The sequence below is a fragment of the Pan paniscus genome, chromosome 10 (genome assembly GCF_029289425.2).
Source record: "Pan paniscus chromosome 10, NHGRI_mPanPan1-v2.0_pri, whole genome shotgun sequence".
In the NCBI taxonomy this organism is placed as follows: Eukaryota; Metazoa; Chordata; class Mammalia; order Primates; family Hominidae; genus Pan; species Pan paniscus.
Genome location: NC_073259.2, coordinates 111369730 through 111388813, shown reverse-complemented (window position 1 = coordinate 111388813; position 19084 = coordinate 111369730). Strand labels below are relative to the sequence as shown.

Here is a 19084-nt window from a genome sequence, read left to right as displayed (position 1 = left end):
TTAGGAGTGATACAGCAGGAAAAGGCCAGAATTTGGAGGTAAAAAAAGAGTTGGAGGAAAACTAATGGAAATATATATACATATATGTATATGCATCTACAGGGCACTAGACATGGTTCTAGGTACTTTATAGCCAGTGTAGAAGATTGCTTCTACCAATGAAAAGTTGGGCAGCCTTAATTTCTATAAGCCTATTTCTTCATCATCTGCAGAATGGAACAAATAGAATGGAACTGAGCAGTATTTTATAACCAGTAGGAAATATGCAATCATGCATTATTGTTACCTGGGGCATTGTCATTGTTACTTTTGTTTTTTGAATTCATTAAGAGATGGTAATAAGTTTGGCCATATTTATGAGGATAAAACAAGTCTTCACAACTTATCAAAGTATCTTTTTCATAAGCATTCCATTTTTTTAAGAGAAATAACAGATGAACCTAATGCACTCTTATGAATTTGGACATTTGTGGTGGCGAGACCAGTTTAAACGTTTTTAAAAAATGCAGTTTTAGTTAATGAAATACAATAACAGCAACTAATTTATTAAAGCTATTTCGATAAGACATTACCGAGATCTATCTGAAGTACGCTGGCCAAAAAGGGAAGTGGCTCATATATTCAAAGCACATGGAATTTGGGGTGAGGTTGGCCTCAGGGAGGCTCTGAGCCAGGATCTTCAGCAGTTCTGAGACCTCCATCTGTGCCTCTCATTCTTCCTGCATGTCATCTTCTTTTGCTCACTGTAGCCTCTGCAGTGAAAACAGTGAAATATGAAAACATGGTCTCCAATAGCTGCCAGCATCTGCCCCAGAAAGGTACTGAGATGTGGTCTGTTAAGTCCTAAGAAAAAAAAATCCATCAAAGGAGTCTAATTGTCCAAGTATGAGTGCAAGTTGCACAAACCTTGACCAATCAACTGTGGACGGGGGTAGGGTATCACCTTGGGTGATTTTCCCATTGCAGCCAGAGAAGGGAAGACTCTAGAATAAGGAAGTTCTCATTTAAACTACTTAGAGTAGTAGGATCATTGGCTTAAAGAAAGTTGTGTGCGTGTGTGTGTGTGTGTGCACGCACGCACACGCGTGCGCATCTGAGAAGACAGAATAAAACATAATTACTATATAAGTTTAATAATGCATTGCCAACCAGAAATTTTTTTTTTCTTTTATTATTATACTTTAAGTTTTAGGGTACATGTGCACATTGTACAGGTTAGTTACATATGTATACATGTGCCACGCTGGTGTGCTGCACCCACTAACTCCTCATCTAGCATTAGGTATATCTCCCAATGCTATCCCTCCCCCCTTCCCCCACCCCACAACAGGCCCCAGAGTGTGATGTTCCCCTTCCTGTGTCCATGTGATCTCATTGTTCAATTCCCACCTATGAGTGAGAATATGCGGTGTTTGGTTTTTTGTTCTTGCGATAGTTTACTGGGAATGATGATTTCCAATTTCATCCATGTCCCTACAAAGGACATGAACTCATCATTTTTTATGGCTGCATAGTATTCCATGGTGTATATGTGCCACATTTTCTTAATCCAGTCTATCATTGTTGGACATTTGGGTTGGTTCCAAGTCTTTGCTATTGTGAATAATGCCGCAATAAACATACGTGTGCATGTGTCTTTATAGCAGCATGATTTATAGTCATTTGGGTATATACCCAGTAATGGGATGGCTGGGTCAAATGGTATTTCTAGTTCTAGATCCCTGGGGAATCGCCACACTGACTTCCACAATGGTTGAACTAGTTTACAGTCCCACCAACAGTGTAAAAGTGTTCCTATTTCTCCACATCCTCTCCAGCACCTGTTGTTTCCTGACTTTTTAATGATTGCCATTCTAACTGGTGTGAGATGGTATCTCATTGTGGTTTTGATTTGCATTTCTCTGATGGCCAGTGATGATGAGCATTTTTTCATGTGTTTTTTGGCTGCATAAATGTCTTCTTTTGAGAAGTGTCTGTTCATGTCCTTCATCCACTTTTTGAAGGGGTTGTTTGTTTTTTTCTTGTAAATTTGTTTGAGTTCTTTGTAGATTCTGGATATTAGCCCTTTGTCAGATGAGTAGGTTGCAAAAATTTTCTCCCGTTTTGTAGGCCAACCAGAAATTTTTAAAAAAACTTTCTAAAGTACTTAGGATTGTTATTTATATGTATTAATGCATTTGTGTAACAACTATAGAACACTCACAGAGCGTGGCATGCTAGGCACTGGGCTGGATTCAGAAAAACATAAAGATGCATATTCTTCTCTCTAATAACTTACAACTATTTTTTTAAAAAAAAGGTATACTCACCTAAGACATTCAGTTACAATGTGTCCAATGAGGATACAGCAAGAAATAACTGCAGTCATTCAGTAGACAGGGAGATCGTTGTGAGCATAAGCAGCAGATGAGATACATGCTTATTCACTAATCTTTTCCTTGATTATTTTTGTTTCAAATCTCTTAACTAGAAATAAAGTCTAACTTTTTAAAAAGATGATATTTAATAACCCGAACCCCATATCTCTAATATTGAATGTAGAACTGTCTCTAAGCACAATTGTCAGTTAAGAAAGCTTGCTATTTGCTGTTAGGTTTAGTATTGAAATCATGTGACATAATTTAGCTCCATTCAGTTCTATCATTATAGTTTGCTTTGCATAACATTTAACCAAATGTGGCGTTGTCAGTAAACTCAGGCCTTTGAGTAAGTTCTCTTTTACTAACTGTATCAACAGTCTAAATCTTACTGATAGAAATTTCATGGATTTACCGGTCTTTACCATTAAGAAGATGCTTGAAGACTCTGAGGTGTTAAAATATGTGATTTCTCTTCTCAGTGTGGGAAATTACGCCTATTAGAAGGAGATACCATTTGGTGTAATGATTACATGTTATTAAGTTAATATTTCAATTGGGTTGCCTGATTATTCTAACCCCCTGTGGCCTTGAGGTATATTCCTTAACCATTATCTCTCACCGTAATGTCTGCTGCTGCTTCAAAGAAGTGAAAGGATGTTTGTTGAAAGAGGATATCATCACTCAAGATCATCTGCCTTGTTGGTGTCACCTGTCAGCCTAATACATTTATGTGGACAGCAGTAGGTTCTGACAGAACTTATAACGTTTTCTTTCTCGGTTGTGAAATATGATGGATGTGCCATACCGGTGACCTTTGCACAAGGCCACATGTTAATATTCAGGACCTCCCTTTTGTTGGCCTTGAACAATGGCTGTCATTAAGGAAGCTTGGTTTGCCAATATGCCCTCTGTTAGGATGCTGGACCACTCCTGATTGGTCACCAGGAAGTATCATGTGCCTTTGATGGAAATGACATGGAAGATGTATGGTCAAAGTGCTGTGCTCAGCACCACTGCTGTGCGAAGGAGAAAACCACTATGACCCAAATAGCCCTGCACTCAAACAATGTCGCACCAACCAAAGACAACATATTGGGAAGAAAAATGCTTGTAAACCGCGTGTGTTAGAAGATGTATTGGCCAGACGGCCATAGGGCAATCTTTGAACTATTGAAATCTTTAGAAATATTGTTTGGTTCTGAAACAATACTTACAAACCTAATTAATCAAGCATAGATGGTTTATTTTCAGGCTTTCCACAGTGTGTTGCTTTAATGCAAGAATAGGGTCTGTCGAGTTCTTTTGCTGTTTCACAGGGGCATGCAAAAACTCAGCATGGGTATTCTTGTTCATACAAGTTGAAGCTCTAAATTTCAAAATAATATCTATGTAGATCTCTGGTGATCCCTTCAACAAAGACTGGGGTTGGGGGTAGCCTGGATTTCTTTTTCAATTGTTTCTGACTCCCTGTGTGACTCTTTCCCCACTCTTCTTAATTTTATTCATCAGAATTATTTATCCATAGGTTCATTTAAGAAAGATCATCATTCCTGTTGAATTCTCTAGCATGAGGGGAAAACATTTTCGCTTTTTTTCTTAAAGAATAAACACAGTGAAGGGTTGGTTTCCTGAATATGTGCTGTTGAATGATGTGATTTAAAAGGTTCACATGTACAGCCCTTCGAATTTTAATATCAGCCCTTTTCCCATCTTAATATCATGTTTAAAAAGAGTCAGTGAGAAAATGTATGTTCTGAAGTGGGGAGAATGAAAGACTTGGAAACAGCCTCATATAAGAAAGCTAAGGTGTTGTCTGGACTAATAATGCAGGCAGGTAGCACAAGCCTTTTGTGTCTCCAGCAAGCTGTGGTTGACATAAGTTAATCATTTGGATGAAAGAATCATTCAAGTACTTAATTGCATGCAAAATACTGCTTCACCAGAGTTTTAGCACGATGTGAAATATTGCACTGGGGCATGGCAGTTGAATTGTGTGAGTACAATTCCTGAAGGTCAAATCCTGGTTATTCATTTAGAGGCAGATTATTGACATTGTGGATTCTCCAAGAGCTCCCCACTGTGTCCTCCAGGGCTATGTCACTATTCACCAGCTGGTTAGAATACACGGGGCAGGAGAAAGGAAAGGGACTGAAACTCAGCCCACAATTATACAGTTTGTAAGCAATTCAGATGAAAGATTTAGTGGGAGGGGAGATGCTCAAGTTCATTCTTTGTCAGGAAAATACATATTAAAACCACAATGCAGTGCCATTTTCTACCTGACAGAGGCAAAAATTCAAAAAACAATTCAGGTAATAGCAAGTGTTGGCAAGGATATGCAACAACAGAAAACTGTATTCACTGCTTATAGGAGTGTAAATTGGTATAAATATTTTGGAAAACAATGGGTATTCTATAATAAGATTGAAGATATGCACACCCCATGAGTTGGCACTCCTAGAGAAACTAGGGTACATGCACAAGAAGACATATACCAGGGTGTTCACAGAAGCCTTGTTTGTAATACTTTCTTTTTTTTTGAGATGGAGTCTTGCTCTGTTGCCCAGGCTGGAGTGCAGTGGTGTGATCTCACTGCAACCTCTGCCTCCCATACTCAAGCAGTCTTCCTACCTCAACCTCTGGAGTAGCTAAGACTACAGGCACATGCCACCACACCTGGCTAGCTTTTTGTAATTTTTGTAGAGACTGGGTTTTGCCATGTTGCTCAGGCTGGCCTCAAGCAATGAAACCACCTTGGCCTCCTAAAGTGCTGAGATTACAGATGTGAGCCACCGTGCCCAGCATGTTGGTAATATTAAAACAAAAACAACATAAGACTGGGCTTCACCCCTATGTCTGTCAATAAGAGAATGGACAAATACATTGTGGATACTCATATAATGAAATTGGGTGGGTCTGGGGCTATTTATTTTCTTTATGTATATGTTAACATGTGTATATGTATACCCTTTTGTACATATGATATTAAGTTGTAATATGTGAAATGGCCTATATTTGACCATTTTTGACCTACAAAATACCAATTTCATGTGGTAACATAGTGTTTCAAAAAATAACTAAATGAAGTTCATTAAAGAAAAAAATGCTCAGTGTAGTTAAAAAAAAACTACTCAGAATCTCATAGGCTTATTAAAATTGGAGAAGACTTTGGAGATCATTTTTATTTTTCTATAGATGGGGAAACCAATGCCTAGAGACATTCATTCAATGAATCAATGTATCCACTAGAACCAAATGCTCTGGCTCTCAGACCAATGTTTTTAAAATTATATCTCATGTTTGAAACAATTTGTAGTCTAGCCCAGACATTTAAAAATAAAACATTCCAATATAAATCTGTGTCCTAGGCTGGAGATTTTCTGTGATTTACATGCAACTGAATAAGGCTGATGATGTCATGGGGAAGAGGCGGTATCCTGGGAGGAGGATGAACTATATCTGAATACTCTGCAGTTATCTTCTGTTGCATGATGAGAAGCTGACCCATGTGTCCCTTTACTAGGAGAGAGGGGGTGGTTGAGTGATATTGGGAGAAAGAATATCCTTCTCTCAGAATAAGGAAAAGGCACATTTATACTTAGCAGAGTGCCTGAGCTATGACAAATGCCTGTTCCTCTTGTAGCAAGTTTACTTTCCCACATCCATGGCAGACATCAGTAGTTGCTCCATGAACAAGACACAGCCCTAGAACTCTTCTTGAAAAATTGATGCCACAACCAATTTTGGGGCACTGGTGTTTGAGGCAAAACTTGTTTGCCGCCTTTGATGGGGGCAAGCCACTGTGGTGACTAGAGCTGGAATGAGTGACTTTGATAAACTGAGCAATGTAGACCAATCTCTGAGGAAAGAGAAGTGAAGTGGTTACCCTGAGGGAACTCTGCAGAAGAAGACAGAGGTGATCTGGTGACATGGAGTAGGGTGACACTGTAATACTGAAGAGCATTCACTGGAGAGATGAGGGATTCATTCATTCATTCTTTTTTTTTTTTCCAGTATAAGTTTTTGAGAATTTACTATGTGCCAAGTGCTTGGGTATGGCTCAGAGCTGGTACTTACCCTCATGGGGCTTACATTCTAGTGAGGGAAATGAACATTAAACTTGTGAACAGTTACACATATGGTATATGGTTAATCAAATAAAAATAAAGCAGGAAAAGGAGACATGATGGAGGTCACAGGGGGCTTTTTTGGAATGAAACAGGCAGTAAGCTCTTTTAGGAGCAGTTACTTTTTAGATCAATCAAGAATGAGACAAAAAAAGATTTCATATTATTTATTCCTTCTCCAAGTCTTTTCTTTTTTATGTAGATGAGTTTATGACCTATATTATTTTCGCTTTCCCCAAAAAACTTCTTTTAACCTCTCCTGTGGGCAAGTAGGCTGGCAATGAATTTCTCATTTTTGTGTGTGTCTAAAACAGTCTCAGTTTTTCTTTTAGTGCTGAAGGATAATTTTACTGGATATAGAATTCTGGGTTGGTGTTTTCTGTTTTTCAATAGTTTAAATATTTTATTCCACTGTTTTCTTGCTCTCATGATTTCTGATGAGAAGTCTACTGTAATCTGTTTTTAGGTAAATTTTAAATCGACAAATAAAAATAGTGTGTGTGTATATATACTATTTATATCAGTATATATATTGGTATCAGTATATATATATACAGTACTATATGTGTATATATATGTATATATTGTATTAGTACTGTGTGTGTGTATATATATATATACTGCATCAGTGCATGTGTGTGTATATATACATAAAAGCATTTTGTCTGTGTGTATGTGTATATATATATATATCTATAGTGTGAAGTGTGATGTTTTGAAATATATATACCTATGGAATGGCCCCATCAAGTTAATTAACTTATGTATTATTTTACATACTTATCATTTTTTGTGGTGAAACCACTTAGAATCTACCCTCTTAGCGATGTTCAAAACACAATATGATGTTATTAACTGTAGTCACCATGTTGTTCAATAGATCTCTCACTGTAATTGTTATCGTCATTCTTCTATAAGGTGTATGTCTCCTTTAAATTTTCTAAATGTCCTCTGAGATGTCTGGATCTACTGTTTTGTGTCTGTCATTAATTTTAGGAAGTTCTTAACCATAATTATTTCATATATTTTTTTCTGTCCCATTCTCTCCCTCTGTTTCTCCTTCATGTATTACAATTATGTATATGCTGCACCTTGGAAAATTGTCCCACAGTTCTTGTATGTTCTGGTTTTTTTTTCTCTTACCATTTTAGTTTGGGAAGTTCGTATTGACCTATCTTCAAGTTCACTGATTCTTTGGCCATTTCCAATCTACAGATGAACCCATCGAAGGCATTTGTTAATTCTGTTACAGTGTTTTTTATTTATAGCATTTCTTTTTGATTCTGAATTTTCATCATTGTGTTTACCTTGCCATCTGTTCTTTTATGTTGTCTACTTGTTCTATTAGAGCACATATTAATCGTATTTATTTTAAAATCTTTATTTGAAAATTCCAACATCCATGTCATATCTGAATTTGGTTCTTATGCTTGCTTTGTCTCTTTAGCCTGTATCTTTTTGTGCCTTTTGGTATGCCTCATAATTTTTATTGAAAACCAAGCATGATGTGTCAGGTAATAGAAACTGGGATAAACAAATCTTTAGTATGAGGTTTTATGTTAATCTGGCTAGATGTCGGGTTGTGTTTAATGTTTGTTGTAGCTATAGGGGCCAGAGGCTTCAAATTTGTCCAGTGTTCTTTCTTTTTCCTATTCTCTGGACTTTGAGATTCCCTAACTACCCTTTCACACAGAGAGGCGGCATCTTGCAACATATTTAGTTGTAATCCACCGTTATTATACTGAAGCCCTGTTGGTGTGATGATAAGGTATGGATGGAGGGGGAAGATTCTATAATCTTATGATTCAATCTCAGTCTTTTAGTAAGTGTGGCTGTGACCTTCACAAGTGTTTCTTAGCATTTTTTTCTCCCTCTTAGGTTAGTAAGACAAGAAGGCTAAAGGGGGCTGGAGTGGGAAAGATTCCCTTCCCTCGGCTAGAACAAGGCCCTAATATGCTTTTGTTATGAAGAATTCCCTGGCCATGTTTCACAGTGATTACTCTTCTCTTCCTCCTGTCAAATCCAAATCTTCCTCCCGTCAAATCCATGACGGAATCTTTTTCAGACTTTCACCTTGGGAAACTGGTGGAGTTCCTTGAGGCAAAACTCACTAAAATATAGGTTCTCTCTAAACCTGGTCCCCAGAAGATTTTTATTCTCAAGCTAGTTCACAACTAGCCTCCTACAGCTCATCAAATTTATCTTTTAAATATTCCTACCAGTTTACAATTCCAGAGGCTTCTGCTCTAGGTAAACAGATCCTTGTTTGACTATTTGGATTCACTGTAAAAAACTACCAGGCACATCAAAGTTGCCATCACCTTTCACTGGGCAACTGCCGGCTGCCTTCTAAATTGCTTCTGCTCTCAAAACCCTTGGTTGCTTTCTATTGCATGTTGTGCAACATCCCAACACCTCTCCTATCCTCCCAACACCTCTCCTGCCCTCCCAACACCTCTCCTGTCCTCCCAACACCTCTCCTGCCCTCCCAACACCTCTCCTGCCCTCCCAACACCTCTCCTGCCCTCCCAACACCTCTCCTGCCCTTTCCCTCCATCCATCCGGGCTGCTCTCAGTTCTGAAAACACATCTGTCTTTGTCAGACTGGGATACTCTTTTTTTCCACTCCTGAAATGACTAAGCCCTTTTCAGCCTTCAGGCTAGTCTCAGATTAAGTATCATCTTCACAGGTCTCCACTCATGTTTCTCTGTCTCAGCACCTTGTTTTTCATTAATATCACTCACTACTATTTATAACCATGTAACTGTGGCCTGCTTTTGCCGCCTTCCCCTTGTAGATTGCAAGCCCCATGAGGGCATACATTTGCCTTATTCTGTCATATCTCCAGGGTCAAGTACAGGACAAGGCATATAGTAGGCATTCAATAAATATTTTTGAATGAAGAAATGTATAAGCTGAGGCAAACACTGCATGGATGAAAACGATATAATTTTCTACTTGAGTCCTTGCCACCGAAGAGGTCATTCAGGAGCTACAGAGGGAGAGAGGAAGGAAGTAATAACAACAACGATAATAACAGCTAAGATTTGCTAAGTATGTCCTATGTGGCAGGCACTGCTCTAAACTCCTGTTGTTTAATTCATTTAATCTTCATACCAATCCTGTGTGATAGATATTATCATTATTTTTATTTTATGAATGGGAAAACTAAGACAGAGAACACTTAAGTAGCTGGGCCTAGGTAACAGGTAACACAGCTGGGAAGGGGAAAAGCATAGATTTGACTTGAGCAGTCTGGGTCCAGTGCTTGTGCTCTTGGCCTCCAACCTCTGCCACCTCTTGGGTGTGGTGCATCTCAGACTCTTCCTTTGCTTCAACCCTATTAGCTTAAAAATGACTTTCACTCCCCAGTTAGCTAAAAAGCTGAATAGGAGATGGCAGCCTTCATTAAACCCCATTATGTGGTGTAAGAATACTTTTTAAAGCCTAACACTGGAGTTTCAGCATTAATAGAAAATCTATTTGAGGTTTATGTTGGACTTTAGATATGCCGGAGATGAAATCGATTAGCTTCAGGCTCTTATTTGTGCCTAGAGAGAAAGGCAAAATGAGCTTTGGGGAATTAATTGTCTCTGTTTCATTTCTCCTTTTAGGACAATTGCCTCTAGTTTTTTCATAACATGAACATACTAGAGTTACAAGCATGAGAGAGAGGAAAAGACAGAGTGGAAAAATGAACACATAGAAGTTATTTTTTAAGGGATAGCTACAAGAAGTGGGTGTGAATTGGTCAGCTCGCTGGTATCTCAGAGGGGCTGAAAGTACAGGAGTTAACATATTTGTCTTTTTCTATTGTATGAAAACTGAAAATGAATACATCAGCATTTGTTATGATTTACCATGAACTGCTTTGCAGCTCAAAAGGAATGAGAAATTGTTTCTGTAAAATAGATTCTTTATTTTATTGTACCTTGAAATCATCTGCCACAATATTACTTCATATAAAATTGGCAACAGATGGAAGTCCTGTGCTGCAAAATAAGACACAGAGATGCTTACACATTAAAAGAACTGGTAAAACGTGAATATTTGGAAGAATTTTTTTAACAACCAAAACACCAAAAAAGCCCCAAGTGTATCAGTAGTTGGGAAAAGTTGTGCCCTTGCCTCAGTAGCCTGAGGAAGCTGGAGGACACGGTTAAGAATGTTGGTCCTCGAGAGGCAGATAGTTTAAACTCTGATCCTGCTCATTTTATTCATTGGAACTTTGAGCAATTTAGAGAGTGCTTGACCTTTTAAAGATATCATTTCTTCTTCTGTATGTTAGAAATAATGCTGATAGCATTTTCTATGGGCCAAGGCATGGACAATAGAGCAGGGCCTGGCCAATGGTCAGTGCCCAGCCTTTGTTAGCTGTTAGCACCATGACCACTTGCATCCACCTCGCTTCGTCAAGCCCAGTTCATGGGAGTCACATGTATCCTCTGGCACTACTGGCATTGATTGTGTAGTAGAAAAACAAAACTCTCCCCAAATATGAAGACCTGGGTCCTAAACTCAGCTTCTTCACTGCCTAAGAAGGGAGTGTAACAAGACGCTTCCTCTCTTTGTATCTCTGTTTCCTCCTCAGTAACATAAGTAAGCCAGAGAGTTTTTGTGAGGCTCAAGTGGAGTTACTGGTATGAGAACAAAATGTAAAGGAACATGCAAGTTGTAAAGGAGCAAATAATGCTGGTTTCTGAAATGAGGACCATCGATAGAAAGATACCTGAGGAGAAAGACTTTATCGATTTTATAGCTCTAGTATATTCATGATTGTTTGACTGAATAAAAATGATAATAGCACCTGAAATCTCTGATGAGTGACTGAGATCAGTAGCTCCCTGCCCTGATTATACATTTTCATCACTGAAGGATTTACCGTGAACAGATACTAGGGTCCCACTCTCACTGATTGCTCAAGGGTGGGAGCACGTGTTTATATTTTTAAAAGCATGTCAGGTATTGTCTGATGTGCAGCCAGGATTGAGAAATACTGTATTCAATGCAAGAGATGTGTCACGTAACAAAAAGCTCTGGACTTTAAGTGATGGGCTATGGATTTTGGCTCAAGTTCTGTCACTATCTAGAATGGTAGATTTGAAAAATTATAAGGAATACTATTAATAAAAGCCACTGGAGATTGCAAAAGGACTTTCCTTTTCCAACAGTCTCTGTTTCTGATTGTTTGATGCCAAAACAACTGGTTGCTGTAGCCACTTAGGCAACCTGGTAGTTGTAGTTGTATCATAGAGGTAACCCAAAATTCATTCAGGGATCTGAGACGCTAGAAGGTTCTGGTTTGCTGAAGTTCATTTTGCAATAAATCAGCTGATCAACTTAGTCTTAAAAGGATCACTTCTATTGGCCTGGGTAATCACTGGGGTAGTATCTAGTATATGGTAGAAGCTGTAAATATTGATTGAATAACTAAATAAATAAGCGTAGTCACCACCTGTCCCAACATCATACCTAGTGGCTTATTAATTATTCCCTATACTTAAGTATAAGGAATACACACACACATACACACACGCACATGCATACACACACAATGCCTGTTAATATTGCAAATACAAAGTTGCTTTCTCTTCTGAGAAGCAGTGAAATCTTTAATGCACAGGTCATAAGATCCAGTTCCCTGGAGGTATTTAAACAAAGGTAGATATTGAAGTTGGTGGGGGCTCAGCCTCAGATGACCTTTAAGGTCTCTTTCAACCCATAACTCCTGGAATGCGAAAGTGTATAAAGTACCTCAGGCCTTCCATCTTGTTCTTGGTATTTGAACAACAGAACAAGGGCAGATAGAATGCTATTGGTTCTAGTGTTGTTGGTTTTCCTTTAAGATCAAGCGATCCAGCGCTATTGTTTTGAAAAATTCTAAATGTTTCTCTGCATTTGGGAAAGCCTGCTAAATTTGTCTACTGTTTCAAATTCTGGTAGACATTTTCTAAGATGAAATGAGGCAACCAATTAAAATGAAAATGAAAAGCCTAACGTTTTGGAGGTAGACCAGATTTCTAGAGTTCTAAAATGTGCTTGCACACAGGGTTTGCAAATGCATTCCCACTGTTCTAAGCTGAATATTTATAAAATCATGTTCTGGGGTGAAGATTCTATGAAAGGAGGTAATTGATAGCGTGGCCTTTACGAGGCTGGCATAGGCCAAAGACACAGATTGATGGCCTCTGATGATTCCAAGAGCAGTTGTGTTTTGTGTATCTCACACTACATTAAAAAAATCCAAAATGTTACCAACATTTAAAACTCAGAGGTTTTCACATGCATAAAAATACATGTTTCTGCTTTTCCTGAAAATCCAGAAAGACTATTGTGCATTGCTATAAAGAAATACCTGAGACTGGGTCATTTACAAAGAAAAGAGATTTAATTGGCTCCTGAGAAGGTGAAATAGGCAAGTCCCATGGCAAAAGTAGGAGCAAGTGAGAGGGAGAGACACAGAGAGAGAGAGAGAGAGAGAGAGAGAGTAGGGGAGAAGGGGAGGAGGTGCCACACACTTTTAAATGACCAAATCTCAGGATAACTCACTCACTATCACAAGAACAGCACCAGAGGGATGGTGCTAAACCATTCATAAGAAATCTGTCCCCATTATCCAATCACCTCCCACCAGGGCCCACCTCCAACACTGGGGATTGCAATCCAACATGAGATTTGGGTGGGGTACAAATATGCAAACTATATCAACTGTCTACAGTGGACCCACATTCTCTCATGGCAATAAAAGATAGGATCTGAAGGTCTCTGGCCCCTTATACTGGGACATATCACCCCAGAGTATCCCCACTTGGACCCTTCTTTCATTTCTGTCATCCGCCTGGCCTCTGAAGGCGTTTGCTTTGGTCTCCACTCTCGGACAAAGCTGTGGCTCAGGAGGACTGTGTCTGGGCATCTGGCATGGCCAATGCCCTCTTTGCCATTTGACTGTGCCTTGAATTCAGGAAATATGTGTCTTGCTACAAGTTTTTACAGTCCAGCACGGTTGCTTCTACCTGGTAGAACTCAAGAACTCTAACTTTTTCCTGCTCTCATTTCACACCTACCAGTTCCTGGTTTTCCCTCTTTTCTATCCCTCAAATCTGGACACTTTTTTTTTTTTTTGAGTGAAAAGAGCTGGTATTTATGATTACGATTGACCTTTGAACAAGGCAGAGGTTAGGGGTGCTGACCTCTCATACAGTTGAAAATCTGCATATAATTTTTGACTCCCTCAAAATTTAGCTACTAGTAGTCTTCTGTTGACTGGAAGCTTATTGATAACATAGTCAATTAACATATATTTTGTATGTTATTTGTATTATATACTGTATTCTTACAATAAAGTAATCTAAAGAAAAGAAAATGTTTTTAAGAAAATTGTAAAATATATATTTACTATTCATTAAGTGGAAGTGGATCATCATAAAAGTCTTCATCTTTGTCTGCACGTTGAGTAGGCTGAGGAGGAAGAGGAAGAGGAGGGGTTGGTCTTGCTGCCTCAGGGGTGGCAGAGGCAGAAGAAAATTCCTATATAAGTGGACCTGCTCAGTTCAAGGGTCAACTGTACTCTAGGACAACATGTGTACATTGGAGCTGTTGTAGGTATAATCGTTTTCTAGGGCTGCTATAAGAAAGTATCACAAACCACCTGGCTTAAAGCAACATAAATTTATTTTTTCACAAATTCTGGAGACCAGAGGTCCAAATTTAACTACCAGCAGCGTTGGCTTTTTCTGGAGATTCTGAAGGAGAAAGCTGTTCAGTGCCTTTTTCCTAGCTTTTGGTGGTTGTTGGTGATATTTGGTGTTCCTTGGCTTGTAGGTACACCCCTCCAATCTCTGCCTTCGTTATCACATGGGATTCTTCCTGCATGTCTGTATCTCTGTTTTCTTTTCTTATTAGGACACCAGTCATATTGGATTAAGGACCACCATTTTAGCTTAATTATCTTTGCAAAGACCTGATTTCCAAATAAGGTTACATTCACAGGCACAGGAGGTTAGGACCTCAACATATCTTTTAGGGGACACAATTTATATCACAGCAAGCTAGGTCATTTGTTCATGCTACCTCAGGCCCAATGCCTTCCTGCAAATTGCCCTTTATTTGTCCAGACAAGTCTGCTCAACACCTCACCCAATCAGATCCCAAAGCTCTAAACACTTATCCTTCCTCATTCTGCTCCCTCCATGAATGATCTCATTCCATGTTACTGTTAGGTGACAGGTCATCCTATTAAATAAATGGTAAGGAATGCTAAACTACATTGACTCTCTAAAGTTTATCTGCACTGTCTAATTGAAGATGATTTCTGAATTATAAGAGTAAAACATATTGAGTGCATAAAATTTGAATATTACATAGAAGTTACCCAGAGTTTGAATTATACCTCTGAGAAACAACTGTTAATTTGATTTTCTTCCAGTTTTTATTCTTTGCCTCTTAAAAATCAAAATTATATACTTTTATGTTGCACTATAATAAGTATTTTTCCATGGAAACTCTAGTATACTATATAATGTTCAATATTTGTCAAGCGTTTTCTAAATGCCAACTACTACCCTAAGTACTTTATGTGCATTATCTAATCTACTATTAATAGTTAGAATATTCCTAGAGGTAGATATGATTATTCCTATTTTATGAATGAGAAACTGAGGCAGAGTAAACCTAGAGAATTTTTTCTAGGCTACACAACTCGTATTTTGTAGAATCAGGATTCAAACCCAGCTCACCAATCTTCAGAGCTTGCACTGGCAGCACTGTGAAGAATATCTTAACTTAGAAACAAACCATAATTCATTTTTATTTATATGGAAGCAAGAATCTCAAAAAGAATTGGCTTGGGTAATAAGATAAAGGCAAATGAATCTTGTATCTTTTCATCCCTTTCACAGCACCCCTCTCCCCAAAAGAGATCTCAGCACTCAAATCTCAATCCTACATTTGCATGCACACACAAGCACACACCTACACACACATGTGTGCACATGTGCATGCCCCTCTACCATTCATCTAGTTGTAAATCTAGGGAATTATTCTTCCCTTTTTCTGTGTGCCTCTTCCTCCCATAACCAACCCACTACCAAATTGGCTAAGAAGCCAGATTTGCTTCTTAGATATATCTTTAAACTGTCTTATCTCCATCTCCTCCAGGCCACCATCACCAGTGATAGGGAAATGTGGCATTGCACCAGTTCTGCTCATTAATATCTTTGACAGTTGGGGACTTTTTTCCTGTTTACTTTCTACTGAGATGCTAGAAATGTAGATATGAATGGTTCGAGTTGACACAGTAGGCTGTCAGTTTCCCACTGGAAATGAATTAGGTAAAGAAACCCACATCAACTGCTGGATAAGAATCAATGTGGATGGTATAGCTCTTTTCTCTCTGTGCTCTTTACAATATTCTAGGGCAGTTTTGAGCAATTGAGATTGTTTTTTACCTTCTGACAGTGCATCAAAAGGAGTGGCTTCAGCAGTCAATATTGGGCTATGGGGTTGACAGATGTGGATTCAAGTTTCAACTCTGCTAATTATTTGTGACCTTTAGCAAGCTACTTGCTCTAAGCCTGTATTGGTTCCTTAGGACCACTGTAATAAATTACCACAAAATGGGTGACTTAAAAAAACAGAAATGTATTCTCTCAGTTTGGGAAGCTACAAGTCTAAAATCAAGGTGTTCACAGGTCTGTGCTTTTTCTGAAGCCCCTAGGGTAGGATCTTCCTTGTGGCTTCTTCCATCTCCTGGTAGCCCAGGTGTTCCTTGGCTTGCAGCAGGCTATCTCCAATATCTGTCCCTGTCTTCACCTGGGTCTTCCCTCTGTGTCTTTGTCTTCACATGGCATTCTCTTGTGTGTCTCAGTTTCCTTTTCTTACAAGGACTCCAGTCTTATTAGATTATGGCTCACCCTAATCCAGAATGATTTCATCTTAATTTGGTTACATCTTCAAAGACCCTATTTCCAAATAAGGTCACATGCACAGGTGCTGCGGGTTAGGACTTTAATATATCTTTTTTGGCAGGGAGGGGAGGGGGTGAACACAATTCAACCCATAAGCCTCAAAACTAGCTTTCTGACCTGTGCAAGAGAGATAATAATACTATCTGCTAGATATGATTCTTTTGAGGATTCAGTGACAAACATGTCTGGGACCTCACACAGTGCCTTCAACATAACTAGAACTCAGCACAAACATCCTGTCCTCTACCTCCCTTTCCAGACCCTCCCCTCTTCTTCTTCTCCTACTCAGCTACCCTAGTCTGTCATTTTTGTTTACTCAGAGTAGAAACACAAAACAACCAAAAGTTTACATATTACCTGACTCCATCCTTCCTGCCATTAATTTAGCAGGTATTTTTGGTGAATTTTTCAAACAAATGTATTTACCTTTCACAGTATTTCCAGAAAGGACTCAAAATTCAATGGCGTGTAAAAGACTACTTCATACTTGCCAGTACATAGTCCCCAGGTGTTCTGTAAGCACAGTTTCTTTTGATGAAGAAAGCTATGAAGAACTCCGTTCCTCTCCAGCACCATCCAGTGAAACTGATGAGGCCCCATTGATTTTTACTGCCAGAGGAGAAACCGAGGAGAGAGCCAGAGGAGCACCCAAGCAGGCTTGGAACAGTTCATTTTTGGAACAACTGGTTAAAAAGCCTAACTGGGCACACTCAGTAAATCCTGTTCACCTGGAGGCTCAGGGCATACACATCAGTAGACACACAAGACCTAAGGGCCAGCCCTTGAGCAGTCCCAAGAAAAATTCTGGTAAGTATCATGTTGTGGTTACTGACTCTTCTTGTTTCAACTGGTCACATTTTGTTTTTAACTTCAATATAAACAGAAAAAATATTGACTTCTTGGCCAGTCCTGTTCTAGAAGGTACTGTAAGAACTGTAGTAGCCAGTCTTCAATGAAAGTCTGCTTGTTGTCCAGCATTATATTGGAGGAGAGAACAGGTGTGAGTTGATGACAGGTAATTTGATGATTCAGTTATTGCACCTGACAATGACAGCTATTATCATCACCATTCCAGCCACACTTATTAAGCTTTCACCATGTGCCAGACACTGCTAGGCATTTTATATTATTTTATGAAATCCTCATATAATATTCAGGCAGATCATACCATTATCCCCATTTTACAGACAAGGAAGTTGTGAATTCATAGCACAGGATATAGGAGGAATGATTCAAAATAACGACATGGCCCAGAAGGGATAAGTTTTGACTGTGCTCAAATATCGACTCTCTCCCATCTCAGATCTGTAGCCATGATCAAGTCTCAAAAATGTTTTTGCAGCCCAGTTTTTTCATCTGTAAAAAATGACAATTATTACTTCAAATTAAATGATTTATATAAATAAAATTTCCTGAACATAGTAAGGGCTTAATGGGGGTGGTGATGACGGTGGTGGTACTTATGGTGCTGATTTTCAGACTGGAGGAGAGAAAATGTAAGGAAAAAATGTGGATCTCCAAATATTCCAAGAGCTGTCATGTAGAAGAAGGATGAGACTGATGTTATATAGTCTTTTCATTTATAGCAAGCTTGTCCGACTCATGGTCTATGGCTTTGTATGTGGCCCAACACAAATTCGTAAACTTTCTGCAAACACGAGATTATTTGTGAGTTTTTTTCTTATTAGCTATCATCAGTGTTAGTGTATTTTATTTATGGCCCAAAACAAGACAATTTTTTTCTTCCTATGTGGCCCAGGGAAGCCAAAAGATTGGACACCCCTGCTTTATAGGGACCTTTTGAGGTAGGTTTCCCTCCACATGTTTGTACAGTTTGTTGGAACTGACCAGAAGACAAGAGATAGATTTTGACTCAATACAAAGGAGAACTTTCTTTGAACTAGAAGAGAACGTACTGCATGGGCTAGAAGTGCTCAAGCAGGGGGCTGGGAGACCTTCTTCCAGAAAGGCTATGTCAGAGATTCCCTTGTTTCTGGGAGGTTGGGCCTGGTGATGGGAAACAGAAGATGCTGGTCGGCTAACACTTTTGAATTCTTACTATGAACAAGGCAATATGTTGAAATTGGAATGTACATCTTCAGTTTTGATACGCATGACTCTCTTCTGAGATAGAAACTGTTATTTTCCTATGGTTTAGTGCAGAATCCAGGTCAGAGTATTTCTAGATCCAGGTTCTAAATATGACTATGGTGACTCTTGAGTACTGAGCACTTGCCATGTACTTGATGCTTAACATTTTGTCAGATTCTTTCCTCCAATACTTAGCTAGTTTCCTTTCTCATTTCAAGTCTTTGACTTGAAATGTCACCTACTTAGGTCTTTCTCAACTTCCTTTCTCAGTTTATTTTTCATCATAGGGTTTATTACCAGCTGGCACTTAAAATTTATTCATTCACTTGCTCGTTAGTCTGCTTCTCCTCCCTACTTTTTATTGCCTGCATATTCCTTCTGTATCCCCAAGGTCTAGAATACTGCTGATCACATACTGAGCATTCAAATATTAATAAGTGAATGAACAAATTTAATCTCACTAGCAACCCTGTGAAGTAGGTAATATAATTCCCATCTTTCGGGTAAGGTCAAAGAGACTTAGGCCAGGTCATGTACCAA

At 38.8% G+C, this 19084-nt stretch overlaps 1 protein-coding gene across 5 annotated transcripts in view; it reads left to right on the top strand.

The window, feature by feature from the left end:
* C10H12orf42 (chromosome 10 C12orf42 homolog) overlaps positions 1–19084 on the top strand; it is a 457931-nt gene that overhangs the window by 178518 nt on the left and 260329 nt on the right. For 4 of the 5 annotated variants that reach the window (XM_055096055.2, XM_034934354.3, XM_055096054.1 and 1 more), the window contains one exon: positions 16889–17260. The exons of the other annotated variant lie outside the window; for it this stretch is intronic. In XM_055096055.2, the coding sequence (XP_054952030.1) occupies positions 16889–17260 (372 nt within the window). The remainder of the gene's footprint in view (positions 1–16888; positions 17261–19084) is intronic. 5 annotated transcript variants of the gene reach the window in all.